This window comes from Strix uralensis, chromosome Z (assembly GCF_047716275.1).
Source record: "Strix uralensis isolate ZFMK-TIS-50842 chromosome Z, bStrUra1, whole genome shotgun sequence".
NCBI classification, from domain to species: Eukaryota; Metazoa; Chordata; class Aves; order Strigiformes; family Strigidae; genus Strix; species Strix uralensis.
Genome location: NC_134012.1, coordinates 31947093 through 31968009, shown reverse-complemented (window position 1 = coordinate 31968009; position 20917 = coordinate 31947093). Strand labels below are relative to the sequence as shown.

Here is a 20917-nt window from a genome sequence, read left to right as displayed (position 1 = left end):
GATGAGGTCTCCCCTCAGCCTCCTCTTCTCCAGACTAAACACCCCAGTTCCCTCAGCCGCTCCTCGTACGACATGTGCTCCAGACCCTTCACCAGCTTCATTGCCCTTCTCTGGACACACTCGAGTAATTCAATGTCCTTTTTGTAGTGAGGGGCCCAAAACTGAACACAGGAATCGAGGTGCAGCCTCACCAGTGCCGAGTACAGGGGTAAGGTCACTTCCCTGTCCCTGCTGGCCACGCTATTGCTGATGCAAGCCAGGATGCCATTGGCCTCCTTGGCCACCTGGGCACACTGCTGGCTCATGTTCAGCCGGCTGTCAATCATCACCCCCAGGTCCCTCTCTGACTGGCAGCTCTCCAGCCACTCCTGCCCAAGCCTGTAGCGCTGCTGGGGGTTGTTGTGGCCCAAGTGCAGCACCCAGCATTTGGCCTTATTGAAGCTCCTACAGTTGGCCTTAGCCCATCGCTCCAGCCTGTCCAGGTCTCTCTGCAGAGCCTCCCTACCCTCGAGCAGACCAACACTCTCACCCAACTTGGTGTCATCTGCAAACTTACTGAGGGTGCACTCGATCCCCTCGTCCAGATCATCAATAAAGATGTTAAACAGGAGTGGCCCCAAAACCGAGCGCTGGGGGACACCACTTGTGACCGGCCACCAACTGGATTTAACTCCGTTCACCACCACTCTTTGGGCCCGGCCAGCCAGCCAGGTTTTTAACCAGTTAAGCGTGTGCCCATCCAAGCCTTGAGTAGCCAGTTTTGCCATGAGAATGCTGTGGGAAACGGTGTCAAAGGCCTTACTGAAGTCAAGGTAAACTACATCCACAGCCTTTCCCTCATCCAACAAGCAGGTTGCCCTGTCGTAGAAGGAGATGAGGTTTGTCAAGCAGGACCTGCCTGTCATAAAAACCTTTACAATGGAATAGATATAAGCTACTAGAGAAAATGCAGCTGTTAATCTACTGATCTGAAATACTCACTGCGTATAAACATACAGTTTCCCAGCCCAGAAAGCATTATATGACATAAGAATTGAAATAAACTTGCTCCTACCAGTGAATTGCTCATGTTGTAATGTGTTATTACAGGTACTAATAACAGAATGCAAAAATAATATCAAAATGAAAGTAAATCCCCAGACTAATAAAAATAAATTCATAATACACTTTGAAGTGTGCTTTAAAATATCGGGGCGGGAGGGTGTCAGTTACAGGGATATTAGGAATGTGCATATTCTGAGTCAAAATTGCACAATATCCTGAAACATCAAAATGGAAAATTTAGGGCCTGTTTATGCACATCAATTACATTCATCAACTCCAAGGCTAGACAATAAACAAATTTATGAATTGAGCTAGGATTCTTGAGTTTGGCGAAGTGTTTAATATTTATTGCCCATATTTTAATCTTCCTTATATGTAGTACAACTGAGTAAATACTGGTTTTGTTCTTATTGCTTTTCCCTTTTTTAATTAAACGTACACTATTCCCCTAATTAAATAAGACTTGGTAAGAAGCCAGCCATATATGTTCTCCTTCTGTGCTCATCCTCTGCCTCCTGAAAGGCTATTTATTTTAATTATTTGCTAAGAGAGCTCTAACAGTAGTGTCCTAAGCTTGCACAATGAAATACTTCATTCAGGTGCTTCATAACTTTTGTTGCTATTTCCTGGACTGTTTACCTTTTCAGTATGTTGCAGTAAAAATGAGATTTGATTTGGTATTCCCCAAGTAATACAGGAAACAAATATGCTCTGTGACATCATGATTTTTTGTTTAGCTGAAAAATCCATTAGACCCTTTCTTTTGTTAAGAAAGTCCACTGTAATCTTTTATCTGACCTTCTCATCATTATTGTGAAAGAATATTTGAAGATGATAGTCCATGTGACGATTTTTGTATGTTTTTTGCAATGTAGCTTCTCGTAGGGAAAGTGGAAAAACAAATCAGTCCTGACAGATTTTTTTCAGGTCACCAATGGTTATGGAGGAAACCTGCTGTATTCCTTCTGCATATTTTCAGAACAAATGCCATTTTATTTTATCCTTTTCAGAAGCCACAGACAGAAAATCTTGTTCACCTTCTCAATAAAAAATGCAGACAAGTAATTTAAAATCTCACATATGAAAATCATTTTGTAAAACCTTTTATGCAAATATGTAACAAAGTATATGGTCAGCTTGTGGAGGGGTGAAGTGCATTTAGGTATTTTGACTGTGAATAACAAAATATTTTCATTGTCACTGACAAGGCATTCTAATTTTATAGGAGTCTTTCATTTGTAGCATCTCTTCTCTGTATTTTGCCTATCAGTGTAGCCAGTGAACCTGAGGATATGAATTTGTACATTTCATGATCTCTTAAAAAAGCTGATTGTAAAACATGGTATGCAGTTAGATTTCACATCATTTTCAAGCTTAAAAATCAGGATGAGCTATTGTGAGTGGTGGTATCAGCTTGAACCATAGTAATGATGAAGCCAGAATGTGCTTAAATTTAATCATACAGGGGAATGCAGTGATTCTGATTAAATTCACAAAGCCTGCTAAAGAATCTGCAGAGGAAGAATAATACTGATAATTAGAGATGAAAAGAAGTTCCCAGTAAAGATATGATCAAAGAGGTTAAATGTGCTGATCTAGACACTGCACAGAAGTTGTAATAAATTTCTGCATCTTTGAAATATTGTGATATTGTAAAACTGGTAGCAGATTTCCCTTTCAGTTTTACTGTGCATGGCATAATATGTAAAGGGAGGAAAAAATGTAACATTGGCCTGTTTTTTATTCTGTTGAATATGCTGGTTTCCTTCTTTCTTATGCTCAAAATTGCAGTTGTCAATAACCATTCTTTTCGAAGTTCATTAACAACTTTTATTATCCTCGTTTGTGTAGCGAGAAAAAAAAATACAGACACAAATTGCCATAACAACAGGATATTCAGTATAAAAACTGAAGATCTGACCTTTAAAAACCCTAGAATCCAGTGCAGAGCTTTTTTTACTTCAGTACCTTCCAAAGCAAGAATGAGATATTACTGGAGAATATAGACAATTTACAGAAAAATTGGAGCTGTTTAAGGAATTTGCAAAGTCAGTCTTGGACACTCTACCTCCTTCCCTGCTGGAAGTGTCCTTCCTGCACCTGAAAGGAAACAAAACAGTGGTTACTATAGATAGACCACAAGGCAGATATGCTCCTTTTGAGCCACAAGCTATTGGGATTCACAAAATGAAATCCTGTTACCTGTGACCATCTGGAGGTAAGGCTACCTCTAAAATCTCTATACCACAAAGTTTATAGTAAATTTGGCACTATGAGTTACTGGAACATGTTTTCTAAAATCTCTGAGAACAACTACCTGATTACCAGATTTTTAGCGTGGTGTCAAATTGAGTTAATTGACGAGAACAGTAAAGGGTTTTAAAGCAGATGAACTACTTGAACTCTTGTATCTCACAGGGAGCACTGAGAAACTCAGAAGTTCTTACTTTTAAATTGCAATACCTTTATAGGTCAGTTTCTATCTCTTGGGAAAAAATGAGATGCTTCAGCCCTGATTCCACTGATGTTTTGAAAGAGAATATTGTTGAGAGGTATTGAGTGGTGATTTGAGTGAAAACCCAGAATAAAACACATTTATGTATAATTACACAGAGAACATGGAATCATTTTCTGTGATAGACCAGCTGGTTGTGAAAATGAACTGCAGACCTGTTTGCTAGATTCTGAGAGCATTTCATGGTGCACAAACTGTCTTTTGCTATGAATTCTGATCTTGTTTTGCAGGATTGTACCCACTGTTTTTTAAATTTATGTCAGGGTTTGATTCATTATTGGTCATTTGCTTATTAAAATAGTATTTGCTCATAGATGTTGGACTTTAAAACAGTTGTGTTGAAGTCTACAGAACTCCTTGCCAATGCTACTTAGTATGAGTAGGAAATACAGAAGCAGACATCCTTGTCTCAAACCTTCCATGCTGTTGAGAAGCTCAAATCATTCTATCTAATCTGAACATTGTTTCCCAAAACTAGCATCATCCGGTGGCTTGCTCCTTACTTGAAACATGACAGCAGGCCACATGAAGCTGATCAGTTTTTAAGTTTGAGTGTCCTGGCTGTATGCCTTGTAAGGAAGCCTGTTCTTTCTAATATGTAGGTTCACTACAAACTGTATAATCGTCATTACTCTTTCTGTTTTTTTTCATTAAAATGTAGAAGTGACATATTGACTCACTGAAGTCATCCTGAAATGTTGTTAGATGTTTCTAGAATAAGATTTTTATTTTCTGTGTTTTTTGAAAATCTCTAATACTGTTTTTAGCTCTGTGGAAATGATAGAAAAAAAGTAAAATGAATTAGCCATTAGCCAAAATGAATGGCTAACATTCTTATTAAAAGTGGTTACTAAGGCTAGTCCTGTGTAGGACTCTATAGGATTATATATATCTATTTCTTTATTCTTGTCATTTGTGAGCTTCAAGTTCACAAGCAGCAATATGTGCCTGGATCTATCCAAACACTTCTTTTCTATATCTTCTGTCACATACTGTGTTTCCCCCAGATGTGATGCTAATTTAGGGTGAACATGAAGTAAATTAAGAAATAACTCTAGAAATGGTCAATAGGATTAAGGAAATTTTTAATTTCTGTGATTCTATCTGACTATCATTTGCAAAGTTGTTCATTAAAAATCACTGAAATGAACTGTGACTGCTTGGCATTTAGTAGTTACATCAGTATACAAAACCAAATACAAACCATCTCTTGATCTTAATGTTCTATTACTAGCTAGATTTTTTTTAAAATAAACTGAAAAAAAACCACAATAAAATACAGTATTACTCAGTTTTGAAAAAATGAAATAACTGCTAATATCTGTGGAGTGATTATGCTGTTACTACATTCACTGCTCAGAAATAAACTGAGGTTTGTCTTTCAGTTTTTAAGTTCATCACATTTAAATTTTGGAGTTTGCATGCAGATGTGATCATTAGGCTGGTTTGAGTTTGAACGTCAGTTATCTCACTTGCACAGTCATATTGCAGATGTTGCATCTTTATCAGTTTTTTCAAAATTGCGTGCTTGTAATTCCTCTGGGAGTTTTACCAGTGCTTTACCGTTTATACTGTAGTAGGCTGGCACACACCATTATCTTTTTCCCACCAAATTGTGAATGAATTTAGCTGTCCCTTTGCACTTGAAGAACAGCTTAGAAAAGGCAGAAAGCATTTGAGTCATCGTAATTGTTTTCTGTACCTACCTATTACAAGACAGTACACACCCAAACATCTCTTAAACAGCTTCAGAGGTGGAAGCTTCATCATAAACAGTAGGCTGAGAAGTGGAAAAGTAGATTGTCACACTCGGGAATAGGAGTGGTGTCACCAAGTCTCATTCAGTGGCCTTCTAGTATTCAGTCCTGCAAGTAGACAGTTTGCCTGAAATGTGTTACAGCAATAGCAAAAGTGGGAGATGTGTCATCTTGGGAATGAAGCGATTCATCCTCACCAGAACTTCGTAATCCTTTGTAAAATCCTCCTAAGTCTTAATTTCCTCTGGTGCTAACCACAGATGGTGCACACACTAACAGAAAACCCTTCACCACATCACACTGACAGAAAGTTTACACCGGCAGTATACACTTGAATGGGAGGTGTACTGCACTGACATCTAGCTCTCAGCAGACACCTTCTGCAACTAAGCATTAGAGCCACCAAGGCTCTAGGCAAATAACCAAAGTTGAGAACACCAGCAAGTTCAAGTGAAATTTTTGTATATGAACAGGAGGCGTGCAAGGAGTTAACTTTGCAGCTAAAACAAAGGGAGCACTTTATATTCTCATCTTTGCTTTTGGGAGATTGACAAGTAGTTACAACTCTCTGGGGAGGCAGTTTCGAACAGAAGACTTAAATACTGACTGATAGACTCCTCTGCTGAAAGAAAATTGGGAAGGGAAAAAAAAAAAAAAAGGAAAAAAGGTTCTAAAAGGTACTTATCTCTAGCGTAAAAATACCAAGAGCAATGCATAAAACTCAGTAAGTATCTCCTAAGCATTCATCTCCATAGTCTTACAGAAATAAAGATAACTCATTGCACTACTGTAGAGAAAAGTATGGAAAGATAAAATAGAACCTTACTATAAGAAAATAAATTTATGCACAGATGAACAACAGAAGTCACTTAAAACCCTAAGGGCATAGTAAAATAAAATCAATATAAGATGAATGTCTCAGTTTTAACACAGTTAATAGTATTATTACAGGTGCTATTCAATTTATAGAGTATTTTGTGTCAGGGTTTCATACAAACAGGTGCAATACTGTTTTCATGTGTTAAAAATGAATTCTAGGTTTTACAGCATGTATTCTTTTGATGCACTTCTGTAACTTCTATTAAAGTTAATTAGTATTATGTGCACATCAAGAGAAGAATAGAAACCATATGTGTTTTATTGTACTAATTATTAAACTAACAACTCCTACTGACTGAGAACATAGTTGTTTGCCTACTTTCCTACAACCTCCAGCTGTGACCTTTCAATCTTACAACCTCTAAATAACAAAGGTAGACCAACTAACATGTAGCTGCTAAAGCAAGTGGTGGTAGTAAGTGCTAATCTTACCATTTAGCTAATGCTCAGCAGATATTTTGGTATAGTGGTAAAAGATCAGTGATGTTTATCTTAGTATACTGTTGTGATCTGAAAAAAAAGAGAGTTATTAACCGTGAATGATGATAAAATCCAGTGGCACTTTTAATCAGGGTTTGCATGTGTGCATGTTAGTCCACCTGCATTGCCAAAACATCAACTTGAAAATTAATCTTTTGCACTTTTATCTTGGTTTACAAGTAACTAATTTTCAGTGTTGCTTGCATGAAATGGCTACCCATTCAGGCCCTAAGAAGTTTGATGGTTAGTGATATGAACATACACTGAATGGCTTTCTTTGTTCTTCCCATGATATTAGAAAACAATCATTTATTTCTCTGCAATGCTTTATCTGTTTAACATAAGAGCTAGCCCAAATACTATGGTGAAATGAGGTGAAATTGGCCAAGAAGGCCAATGGTATCCTGGCTTGTATCAGCAATAGCGTGGCCAGCAGGGACAGGGAAGGGATCTTACCCCTGTACTCGGCACTGGTGAGGTTGCACCTCGATTCCTGTGTTCAGTTTTGGGCCCCTCACTACAAAAAGGACATTGAATTACTCGAGTGTGTCCAGAGAAGGGCAACGAAGCTGGTGCAGGGTCTGGAGCACATGTCGTACGAGGAGCGGCTGAGGGAACTGGGGTTGTTTAGTCTGGAGAAGAGGAGGCTGAGGGGAGACCTCATCACCCTCTACAACTACCTGAAAGGAGGTTGCAGAGAGCTGGGGATGAGTCTCTTTAACCAAGTAATAAGCGATAGGACAAGAGATAATGGCCTCAATTTGCACCAGGGAAGGTTTAGACTAGATATTAGGAAGTATTTCTTTCCAGAAGGGGTTGTTAGGCGTTGGAATGGGCTGCCCAGGGCAGTGGTGGAGTCCCCATCCCCTGGTCGACATAGCGCTGAGGGATATGGTGTAGCTGGGAACGTCAGTGTTAAGTTAATGGTTGAACTGGATGATCTTCAAGGTCTTTTCCAACCTAGACGATTCTGTGATTCTGTGATTCTCTTCCTGATGATGCATGTCTAAATTTTTATGGTACTCACCATAAAATCTAAACAAAGCTTTATGAATCTTCAGGCAGATAAGTGATATGCATACAAGTTGATTTCACTTATAGAGAGAGAGAATGTAATAGTCTTGTGGCAGAAAATTTGTAAATGGTCTGATTGTCTTTCGGAGTAGGAAGAAAGCATAATATGAAATAACCTGTGAAGTAAAATAGCAGTGAATTTAGAAAATATTGGTTCGGCAACATACTTAGGTACATGAATAGTTCCATTACAGTCAGTTTTCTCAATAAGACTACCCATTTGCTTTAAGTTAGATAAATTATGTAATGAAAAAGTTCTAAAGCCATCGGCAACCAATCAAGAAAAAATTTTCTGCATGTGATTATTTGGAACAGACTGCTTAGGCTTAAATATGTATCAATACCTTTTTTTCATAATTTTTGCAGTTATGCAATGTTATAGAATGATGCAAAACTGATTTTGAATGATCTCTTTTAATATGTACTGGTTTTATCATTAAAACAGTTTTGGAGCAGGTGCTTTTTTAGACTCAGAAATACTGTGAATGCTCTCACTGTTTTCATATGATAAAACTAAATACAGTAAAAAAAAAAAGGAATTTATTATGAAATTTGAAAAATATATTATAATTATATGGCACTTTAGAGATGTAACTGTACCAACTTTTCACTATAATGTATAGGTCTGCTTTGTGAAATGCTTTGCAAAATCATGTTACATAAATAATAGCTTTTAAAATCATTTTTGTTACCTTCATTCAAAAGAACTTTTACCCAGGAGTTAGAAAGATAGGACAGAACAAGATCTCTGAAAACTTCTACAGCTGATCCTGCATACTCAGAAGAAGTCACGTAATTTACACTAAGTTACTTGTTGGCCTTGCATATGTTGTGCGTAAGCTTATTTAGCATTACTACATATTCTGCTGCTAGATAATGAATGTACACTTTTTCCTGACTCAGAATCATTAGAAAAATAGTCCCCCAATTTGCAGCTGATGCATCCTGACTTTTAAACTGTTGGTAGTTTCTGATGTCCTACATTAGGTTTGAAACAGGAAACAATAACTTAAAGCTGATAGGTGGATTCATTTTAGCTTTTCATGGAGACTAATCTAAGATATCTTCTAAGAAAATTTTATCTCCTTTTCTGGAATGGAAGACTTTGTGCCTAAATTTATGCACAAAATAACTTAAGAATATTACCCATGGTAGTGATTCATGGAAACAGACTCTACATCTCAGAGAGTTATACAGCAGGTATGTTTACTCTGGTGCCGGGGTGCAAGGGGATTTCTCCACAAAGCTTGCACACCAACAGCACTTTTTACCAGAAACTTACAGAGTGTGGATTACATATTCACTGGATTACATAATACAAATATACATATGCATAAGTAAGGCTGGGTTAGTTCAAAAGGCTGGTGTCAGCAGTTTATGTTATCTTTGTGCCTGCTCATTGCCTCCTGGTGGGAGTCTTTGGGGGGTTTTTTGGAGGAAGGCTCATAGTCTTTCTCACCTTGTGCTTTTCCTTGGAGCATGCACAGATTCTCTTAGCCAGTTTCTTGAACAACAAGAGTGGTTCCAGTCGTTTTACCACCTCTATCTTAATCTAAAAGCACCAGTATATTAGTTTCTACCACCCATATATGGCTATCTATTCACTACAAAGACTAAACTTGTTAGAACACGTCTGCTTTCCGAGGACATGTTTCTTATTTTTGCTGAACATTGTAGGTCTTGGTAAGTTTCCACAGAAAAATGCTTTGTTTTGATGAACACTGTAGTCCTTGGTAAAATTCCACAGAACAGTCTGGGCAAGCAGGATTATTAAGCAATATTAGCAATATTCAAAAACACTATAAGTTGCTATAAGTAAATAAGTTACAAAGCAAGTAATCATTTCTCTGTATCAATAGTCAATTTAATTTATTTTAATTTTGAGGGGATTTTGTTGTGAGATAGTTTTTGTAAGCTCATTTGAAACACTCCTGTATACTTGCTGTTAGTTGTTCAAGACTTCAGCAGGAGATCATCTGGCAAAGCCATTATTTTGTTTCTGTTTTGAAGAATTAAGTTAACATCAGCGGTTCATGTCATCCTACTTGCTGTATGGGCTGGTAAAGATGATCACAGGCACAGCAACAGAGATGTGGAAATTTGCCAGATGTGGAACTTTGTCAGTAGTTGCTGATAGTTTCTAAGAGCTTTCAGACATTTTGGTGCGGAGGGAGATTGCCAGTGTGTCCAGGCAAGAACTTTGTGGAAGTGTTTTTGCAGCCATGATCTCAATGATACTGACTTTTGTGCAAACCCAGCTGCTAAATACCAGAAAGTCATGTAATAAAGTGAACTTGAACACCTTGGAAAATGTTGGCCTAATTGCGTATACAACCTGATAAGCAGAGAAAGATTCTTCTCTTCCTTTATAGAAGCATATAGATTTTTAAGTCCAAAAATTCAAGAAAATGTTTTCCTCAAAGCTCTTCATGGTGCTCTTTTAGGGTGGCTTGTTGGTGCGTTTTTAAAGGAAAATAATATGTTAAGATGGGACTTTGGAGTTAACAGTGTTTATGGACACATATACTTGCATCAGGTCCTGTAATAATATGAAGGCTTAGATATTATTCAGGTTAAAAATCTTCTTCAGAATGGATTTTAATACATCAGGATAAACAATTTAGACAAACCTTTTTCAGAGGCACAGTATTTAAAGGAAGAAGACAAAAAAAGAGCAGGCTATATATTAGCAAGATGTTTCCTCATGTGCCAAAGGATCAGGAAGTTACTGAAAAGTCAAAACCAAACAGCCCTTCTTTTTATAATCCCTGTCTTATACCCTTTCAGCTAATACTCAGAACAGTTTATGTTGTAGCATTTATTCAAAGTAGTATGCCTTAATAAAATAAAAGCAGAAAGATGTTGATTGTTAAGTCTTCAGGTACAAACAAATACTGAAATACTGTAGTGCAGACTAAGATTTATTGCTGTATATTCATTTAGCAGCAGAAATTATTTCTCAATTACTTTAACATCTGACCTGCTGCCAATTGCTTCTAAAGAGTGCATATAATAATTTTCATGCCCACCTCTCCAGCCTACAGGAAAAATAGTTCAAACTCATTTCTCTAAAATAAATGAGTTTTGTATTTAGTTCTAAAATGGAAGGCAGCTGTTACTATTAATAAATCCAAGGAGAAACAATTCCATTGTTGAAATCAGACACAACCCTGTCATTCTTAGTCAATTTTTTGTGTTGCTTCTGTGGCAAAGGGCCTCTCACTGAGTGGTAATCCACCACTGGACAGATTCACATCTTTTGTTTTCAAGCGTTTTGTTTTCTTCATTTGTACCTTTTTCATGCAACATATCATGTGTTAAGTCTGGCCACAGATTTGGCATGGAGTTTTTTGTGCTTACACAGATTTTTGATGTACTTGACACATACAATACTGTGCTAAGCTACGTCTGTCACACTATGTCTGTTTAAAGGCAGGAACTGGCTCTTCATGTTTGGCTTCATTAACTTTTTCACAGAGCACTTTGTGATGAATTTGCAAAGAACTTTCATAACATGAAACTTTCTATTCCTTCTCAGATGCAGTTCTCTGACCCTCACCCCCTCCTGACATCATGACTTCCTTGACCTTCTGGCAATCACACTGGACTGTTCGAACATTATCCCAGCACTCATTTGGGCCCATGACTTCCATGTACACAGAACAGCTACTTCCTTATGTCCATGCTAGTACAGTATTTCACTGGAAGTAAAACATGACTGTATCTGTGTTGAAAAATTACCATTTTCATTTGCAGAAATGTATTTTATTAAAAAAACAAACAAACAAACAAACAAAAAAAACAACAAACCAAAGCAAACCAAAAAATCCAATCCTACCCTCCACCTTTTTTTTCTAAAATGTACGTCTTGCATTGTTAGGATCATCTTTGATCAGCTAGACAAAAGTTGGTTAGAAAATTATCTTAAAAGAAAACTGTGAAAACAAAAAGCGTACCTATACTCTACATAAAATCAGTTTAATAATTAGTAAGCAAATGCTCACAAATACTGTTGACGGCATTTTTTGTTTATAATTTGGAGTTATTCACTCAGACTGTAGACTGTAATAAATTTCATTTTACACTGCCTGTCATGGATTTAGATTGTTTTACATTTTTTAGAAGTAGTACTGAATTTCATAATTAGTTAAAATAATTATGATGGACTTACAGGTGTGAACTTTGAGCTCAGCATGTAAAAAGGTTTTAAAAAACCACTTTTTAACACCTTATGCTCCTATGCCAAGCCAAGATCCTATTTTAGATTAGTGACAATATAATTTGTGGTGCAATTAGTTGATCAAGTTGCAGCAAGAGTTATAGCAAAGCTGAGTATATCCAGGTTTTGTTCTATGTTCAGCATCTTATGAATGAACACCCATGCCATTCTTTGTTTATAGTTCCATGAGAAATATTAGCTGCTGTTGCTAGACAAATGTGAAAGTGTCGTGTTTAAAGTACATCTCTCTCCTTCAATCTTCCAGAAAGCCTGCTTGAGTTTGCTCAGTTCAGTTCACAACAGTTCACAATAGCTTTCAAGGCCATATGATTATTATTGTGAAAAATGTTTTGGAAGAACACAAGTCCTACCTCTCAGCAGACCAGGATGAGCGCTGCTTGTATCACCAGGCCCTCCATGCCTGCTTCAGAGACAGGCACCCGCCATGCTAGAAAGTGTGACAGGATGTTGAGTATTTTCTCCCATGCAATAAATCAGAGTACAAACATTATCTATCATCTATGAAAGCAGCACTTTCTATATAACATGAAACATGTGAAATCTCAGATCTAGTCCCATTTACTTCAGTTTAGGACAGCAGCAAAATTTCAGGTAGAAGTCAAAGTCTCAGACCGCAGCCAGTTCTAACAGTTTTGGGGGCAAAATGATTCATGGCAAAACTGTTTGTGATATCATGAACCTGTGAGTCTTTCTGAGATGGAAACCTTAAATTGTTGGCTGCCTTTAGAAATAGTAACATTTCTGTTTTACGATATGTATTTCTTCATCCGCATGTATATTGGTAAATGTTAATATGAGGTTCTGCTGTGTAATTCCGTACTCACTAAAAGGTATTTATCAAACAGCAGTAATTATTGAATGTGGGCACAGAACTGTGAAAAAGATGGGTTTTAAGCAATGTGTATCCTCTGCTACAGAGAAAGCTCTTCTGTATTCTTCCAGAATAGAAGTGAATGGCTGTGTTTTCCCAGAAGAAAATACCCTTTAACTTCTTTGTCTGGACACTTCCTCAAAGCTATTTCAACTTAAGTTGTGAAACTCACCACTTAACTCTTCTCTTCTTCTACGCCTGTCCTTCCCTGCTAACAGATCCCTAGGTGTCTTCTCAGTATCTGTGAGAGAGAGGGAATGTTGCCATAGGTGGGCATGAGAGGTGAGAGGAATACCTCCCTCATGTTCAGGAAGGTGAAGAGGGAGGTCTAGAGCAAACCTGTTTCCTTCATAGCCAGGCCACCAGGGAAGAACTCATAAATGAAATACTTATCCACTCATAAAGGAAATACTTTCCTTCTTCTGTTAGAAGAATCATACAAGTTCATACAGATGCGGTGTGTTTTAACATTTGCCAGCACTTCGGATTTGTCTTTTGCTCTTAAATATTAGGAGTACATGATATAAGGCATTTCTATGCTGTCTTACATCTTCCTTGTCTCATCCAGCATTTTCTTAATGTGTTCATAGTGGGAGAAAGACGTAAAAAAAAGTAAACAACCCACAAAAGTGGTAAGCTACTGTATTAGTTTTTTTACAGTCGTCTATCTGTAGTCATGTAAGTGTGGTGAATGTTTTAAGCATGCCCTTCAGACCGGTGAAGATGAATGCTACATTAGATGTAGAAAAACTGTGCATATTTTGTACCAATAATCTTAGTGTAATGCTCAATAATACCAAGTTTCAAAGGATATCCTCTTCAACTGCATTATTCCAGAGTTCATTGTCTGTTCTGACAACATATCTCTTTTTCCTCATTCTCTTCAGCAATAATAGCACTTTTATTGTTTGTTACTCATCATTATGTTTGCTATTTATTGAAATACTGCAATAACATCCTAATTGCTACATCTGTATGGGTGCATTGTTGTGCCAGGCACCATAAAAAGCAGTTGGAATGCATAGTCTCTACCTTGAGTAACTTACTGTTTAATTCACTGCACCAAAAGTGCTTTTAACATCCTGGCCCAGGCAACTTTTGTCAAAACTTGAGGGATACAATTTTATCATGCTTATACCTTATTTCCTTCTTCTAAGGGATCAAACTCTAGGCCTTCTGGGGCACCTTTCTACTCACTTCTCAAAGTGAAAATCTTTCTCTTAAAATACACAAGTTTGATGCTGAGCTAGAAATGCAGAAGACGGAATTAATCTCTTTTGAAGACAAGACTTAAACAAAGTCGATGGTTTTGCCACTACAGTTCCTTTGTCAGATCCTTAAATTTTGCAGATGTGACATTAATGCAGTTAGTATAGTTTATAGTTGTCAGTTTGGGCTGCAGAGTATATAGGCTGCATTAAAAAGTATTCAGTGAGATTATGGCATTGAGGAAACAAGTCATTGAAAGCTGTGTAACATCAGTAACAGAAATGGCCATGATGACAAGCTGAGATCATTTGACTGTCTTCAGCAGTATTATCACTCATTTAGATTTAGGCACAGGTTCAGACATGTAGTGCAAATGGGAAGGAGGGAAAAGGGGACTGCATGGTCTGACAACTCATTTGCCATAGTGCTCACTTATCTCTTGTTCCTCTTTGGTTAAGCAAAATCAAGATACTTCTGCCCCATTCTCAGTTCAAAACAGCATGTTACAACTTTATTGTGATGATTTATCGCTTTATACTTAAGAATGAATATTAGGTAATTATTAAAATTGTCATATATATTTACTAATATCAATATTTTAAAACAGAGCATTGATGAATAGAAAGCAGGGGAAGAAAAAGAAAATATCTTTACATGTTCTGGATCAATCTGTCTCTTCAGACTACTAACATGAGAAGTGAGCTCTGGTGTACATATGAACCTGCTTCTGATTTCATTATTTACTGCACCATAAAACTGTGTGTGATGTGAAAAATTAAAGCTTAAAGCAAAGACTGCCATCATTGTACTACTGTTATTCTTTCCCCTTTGTTTTTCAAATGAAGGTAAGGAGGATGTGAAAACACAAATATTAGTATGTTAAAAATATTGACTAGATAGAGCAGTCATGCATTTTCCTAATTCTCAATCTTGGCAAGCTCCAATTTAACCCTGATTTAGTGTAATCTAAATCCTAACCCTGTCTGGAAACTAAGCCTCAAATTAGAAATAGTAATCACAGGAATTCATATCGCTGCCCTTTGCTATCCTCTTGTCTTTTATTCACCAGTACGAAATACATAGTTTCGTTCTTGTGAATATTTGCATATGGAAATATGTGGGATGGTGTATATTCTCCACCTCTGAAGTTTAATGTTTCTTTTCCTAAATATATGGTACCCTGCACTTAAACCACCACTTCACATTCTCTGCCTTTGTTTCACCATAACTCTGGCTGAGTGCTCTCCCTAGGTTAGAGAAGCGACATCTGGCAGTGATTCTTGTATTCCCTACTTCTTTTTTTTTTTTTTTTTTTTTTTCATAGGACACGGCCTTACATATTTCCCTTTTCCATTCCCAGTAAGAAGTGCAGTCAAAACCAAATTTGGGCATATGATGTTTGAATGATATACTGTATTATAAGCTACAACAGTGCCTGAGTGCAAATGTGAGAATAAGTCCTTATTTTGAGGCTTGTGTTTTCATATGAGTGATGGCTCTCCAAATGTTAATTCTTGTCATTCAGAATGTCATTGTTAAAGGAGGGTGAGTGGTATTTCATTGTTCACGTGAGTGAGACAGGTCACTTTGGAAAGAGCTTGTTATGCACAGTCTTTAATTTAGCAGATTTTGAGAACTACCAAAAGATGCAAATTCCTTTTTCCCTTTTCGTGTCCTTGTGAAGATATCTAATTTCAAAGGCTCAAGGCACTCATTTGTTAAAACAGATAACTTATTTAAGGCTAAATGCTAATAACAATGAATGTTAACTGACTTAATGCAATGTGAAATTGCTGCTTCAATATTCATACAAATGATAATTCAGTCTAAGTGGCTCTGTGTTCTGTTATATAGACATTACTTTGCAATTTGCAGGGTAATTGCATACAGAGCTACTAAACAAATTTGTTTTCTTTTGCATCAAAAGTGCTTTGCACATCTCTTCAATATATGAAGAATATTTCTAAATGCATGGTTTTTAGTGGGATGGTATGGGTGACTGTTCTCTTGCTGAATATTTACTAACTGTTAGTGAGTCTCTGATCATCTTATCAATGTCTAATTCCCTTTCTTTGTGTGGTATAATTATGTGAAAACTAAGAGAAATCCCAACAGATTCCTAGATCTGTTCTTACACTGTAGCCATTAGCCTCCTTTACTGACTTATAGCACCACTAAGTAAAAGTATCCGTTTGTATATATCAGCTTTGAACAAAGAACACCGAGGGAAAAAAGTAATTATGTGCTCATAATTACTTTTTTGGCAAAATTTACCTCGTAAAATATTTCAATAGGAATAATGTTTATTAACTGACACTTTTCTGATGGTTTATATCTTTCAAATCCAAACTTGTCTTTTATGTATAGCTAGAAATGGCTTTGTTTTTCGATTTATTCATATGCATAGTTCTTCAATAATAGTGCAGAATACCAACTTTGCTGCAAAATGTTGATTTTACTCCCTTCCATACTCTCTTTGATTTTACTGTTCTCAATCCAGTTCAGTTGCAGGAAGAATGATTTTGAATAACACGGTCATGATGTCAAAACAGTGCAAATTATATGCTGCTGCCATCTGGAATAGTGAAAATAAAAGCTTTATTTACACTGTTCTTTGAAATAATAAACTTTATTGCGACAGTTTATCTTCAGTATCTATAGTGTATTCTGGGAATACTCCATGTGTGCCTTTTTATTCTGTGAGCTGAAGAATGACTAAAATTTGCCTGTGGCAAAGCTATCAGTGAATCTTGAAATAGATTTTTTTTTTCTTCTTCCTGAATAGAATGGAGAATCACCCTCCATTTCAACAATGAAAATAACTGGTTCACATAGGACAGTATTTTTTAAGAAGCACAGTGAATCACTTTGAGCATGTATTTTAGTTAGGCAGATTACACACATTTAACTGCAGTTTAATATGGGTATTCGGGAACATGGGTGTCTCAATGGTGCAAATAGTTAATGTGGAAGGAAATAATTAACAGAAATATTAACCAGTTTTCATGTCAGCTGTCCAGTCTTGGACCCTGATGCTATTATCTTGCATTTATACTTCATAACCTATAACCAAAGTCATCATGATTTACTTTGGGTACTTCACATTTGCACTTCATACCCTTATCATAGTATTATTATCATAATGTACTGTAACTGAGAAAATTATTCACACAATTCTGTCTTTCTTGTTAAACATGATGCTGATTGCCAAAGTGGTTCAACAAGGTAGCTATGAAGAATTAAATCTTTAAGACCCCATCTGTTTCTAAAAGCTGCCACTCTTCTTGCTGCCAGCAGAGCCTAGACATGATCTGAAAGTAGCTTTTTACAGGAAAAGCAGTCAAAATGTTAAGGAGGTGTGACACAAATTCTGGATGAAGATCACTGTTCTTCTCTTCACTTAGCTGTGTTGTACACCTGGATAGGTTTATCTTGAAGAGTCAAATCCATTGTACTGGATTTGGATGAAATCCTCTTCTTTCTTTGGATCCAGGTTTTGTTTATATGTAGTCTTGACAGTATACCTTCAGACATAGCTTGGGAAGTTCCTGAAATCTTGTGGAAGAATTATGTCATTTAAAAAAGAGAGATTGCAACAGCACACTTTTTCCTTTAAGGTCAGAGAAAACACAGTTAAAGGAAGAGCAGAACAGAGTTTATGGTATATAGTTGTGGCACAGCATTTTGGTAGAGCATAATTTAACTTGTTGGTATTCTCAAGATACCACTCCATCAAAATTACTGTTTATACATAAAAGCTGAGTTTTGTGGAGAGTCTCTAATTCATTTGTGAGGGCAGGCTCACCTCTAAGACAGGTGCAGCAAAATGTGGAATCACGTGTTTGCCAATGTTTGTGGGTATACTTATTTATACTGAAATCTGAATGCAGAGGTTAATGTGCTTTTACCATGTGTTGCTTGGAAGGGAAGCAATTACCACTCCACTTTGACAAAAATGGCGACAGAGGTAGGAATCTCACGGACATTGTTTACAGATGAGCAATGTCAAACAGACTGAACAGAGAGAGAGAGAGTTTAGAAATACTAAGAACCACCTTAATGGGGAAACAAGGAAAGACTGTTTCATATCTTTCTCTCTTAAGGGTTCATGTGGTAACCAGTCTTTGTAATTGCCTCTCTATGTTGCTCAGATCATACATTTGGTGAAAAAAAACTTTTGTAGATCTCTTCCAGCAATCAGAAATTATACTAGCACAGTACTAAAGGCATTCTGTTAATGCCAGTAATGGAATGCAGCACTGTTAAGACACCTAACAAAGTCAAAGAACGTGCTCTATTTCTAAATCTCTTGTATGTGTCATCCTAAACAAAATATGTATTACATGTATGACTCACTAAGAACAAGGACAGAGAAATCTGCCCTTTAATGGCCTCTCAAAATGACAGTACAAAATGGCTTTGAGAAGGTCAAGTCTGATTTAAATTGTTGATGAATGGAAAGCTAATTCACTAGAACTGAATATCAATAGGGAACAGTGGTATATACTGTGGTTTAGAGCCTAATGAGCATATTAACGAGCAGTAAAAAATATTTTTATTTTCACCGCATGTAAAGTTGTAGAGCTACCAATATATCAAGATTTTCTAATAGTTACTTTTCTCTTACTGTGGCTGAGAGGCTGAGTTGATATCACTGAGTTGATACTCAGGTCTCCTGCACAGCATGTTTGATGATCTGTCAAACTTGATATCATCGAAGTGTAAAGACAGTTTTATATGAATCACTAATAAACTTAGAGAGAAAAAAAAGCAATTAACATCTTAAAAACTAAACCCACTGTGATAAGCACTCCAATTAGAAATTTCATTATTTTCCCCATCCATTTTATGTTGAATATTGCGTTTTATTGCCAAATACCTGAAAGCCAGATTGGAAACAAGCCACAACTGTCAAAAATGTAACAGTTCTGGCTATTTGAATCTGTTACATTGTGATGTTTCTCATGAAAATTTCATGAAGAGCATTCATTCAGAGAGATTCTATGCATAAGGAGGATGGATGGAATTTAATTACCCTTATTAAAAATAAGAAAGGAGAGCTCTTTGCTACTCCATCCTATTAGTATGCAAGATAGAGTATCTTTGTTGTACACTTACATATTTGTGAAAGGGACTCAGGGTTTTCTGGATGAGCCAAGTAAGAAAGGAAATGTCAGGTGATAAAAATCCTGTTCTATGTCACAAGTCAAATCTTAGTTACTCCCAAAGAAAAGACTGTTGTTTATGAGCAGACATGAAACATACGTTTCTTTGGGAAGAGCTTATACCTAGTGAAGGATTTGACACTTAACCACTTGGTAGAACTACTAGCTCTGAACAGTTACACAAACTTACTGGAGGATTGTGTTTACTATACCAGAGTAGTATCTATGTGCATTTGTATTACAAGCAATTAACTAGATCATGAGTGACAGCAGACCCCAGGAACTGCAAAGATTTATAGGATGTATTTTCTTGCTATAGATTTTTCAGAAAAGTCTGAAGACTTCCCTGAAACTATTTGAAAATATGACACATTTTTCACAAAAGAGAGTTGTCATTTTAACAATTTCTTCTAAGTTAATTTTATCCCTTAATCAATTGCATGTCAGTAACCACCTATCAAGATATTTAATAAGATACATGTTTTATAGTTAGTATTGATCTTCTTTTTGGGTTTTTTTTGCTTGTCCTTTTTAAACTGAAATAATAGCAATTATTTTGCAATAAAAATATATTTGCTGTTTTAATGGAAATGACGAGCAAGATGATGTAATTCAAATAGATTATTTTAGCTATGCTAATTTGATTTCTGAGAAATTGCCTGATCCCACTGTGCATCCAGTGTTACCTGCTAGCATGTATCATCTTCAGAAGGCAAATTGCTCTTGTTCAGTATTTCTTAATATTTTCTTATTGACTACACTAGGATGAGGATTTTTGACCATATCTGAGTGTTTTAGTTGACACAGTTGTATCCATTCAAGATGATTATGAATGTCCTGTCACTTTAACTTTGATATCTGCATAGCACCAATGTTTAGAGTTTCTCAGTGCTTTGAAATCTTATCTGCACTTCTCTGTAGCAGTAAAGCACTGTCATACCCATCTTACAGATGGACAATTGAAGCACAGGTACATTAAATGTTAAGACCAACAGCACATAGGTAATAATGATAAAGTCAAGAAATATAACTTGGGTCTCCCAAGTCCCTGGCCAAATCCTATATGCGTAACCACACTTCAATATGCAATTGTCTCATGTAAAGAAAGGGGATTTACTCTCTTGATGATAGGTGTGGTAATTCAATATTTCACATAAAATAATAAGGACTCTCAAGCAGAAAAACAGTGGTGTTATAAAGTATCATAGTGGGAGTCTAATGATTATGCACTACATACAGTATCTATGCCAATGTTATGCATTGTATAAGTATAAAGTATGTAGCTGCTTTTTTATGAACTTTCTATTTTGTATCAGCATTTTGATCACTGTAAGATACCAAAAATACTACCTGTATATCTGTTTTTTGCATAAGTTCCTTGCATACAAACAATTAGGGGACCCTTCAATGTTAAGCACGGTGGTAATTGGGACTTTCATGAGTTACTACGTGTGAAATCCTTCAAATCATACATTTTTTTGCAGAGGATCAAATTCCCCGAGGTTTCCCCACCATTGATATGGGCCCACAGCTGAAGGTGGTTGAACGAACTCGTACAGCTACCATGCTATGTGCAGCCAGTGGCAATCCTGATCCTGAAATAACTTGGTTCAAAGATTTCCTACCTGTTGACACAAGCAACAACAATGGCCGCATCAAGCAGTTACGCTCAGGTAGGGTCTT

The 20917-nt window shown here is 36.6% G+C and overlaps 1 protein-coding gene across 1 annotated transcript in view; it reads left to right on the top strand.

Annotated features, from left to right (window-relative positions):
- PTPRD (protein tyrosine phosphatase receptor type D) overlaps positions 1-20917 on the top strand; it is a 385966-nt gene that overhangs the window by 222301 nt on the left and 142748 nt on the right. Inside the window, exon 5 of the mRNA XM_074855344.1 lies at positions 20719-20907. Coding sequence (XP_074711445.1) covers positions 20719-20907 — 189 coding nt within the window. The remainder of the gene's footprint in view (positions 1-20718; positions 20908-20917) is intronic.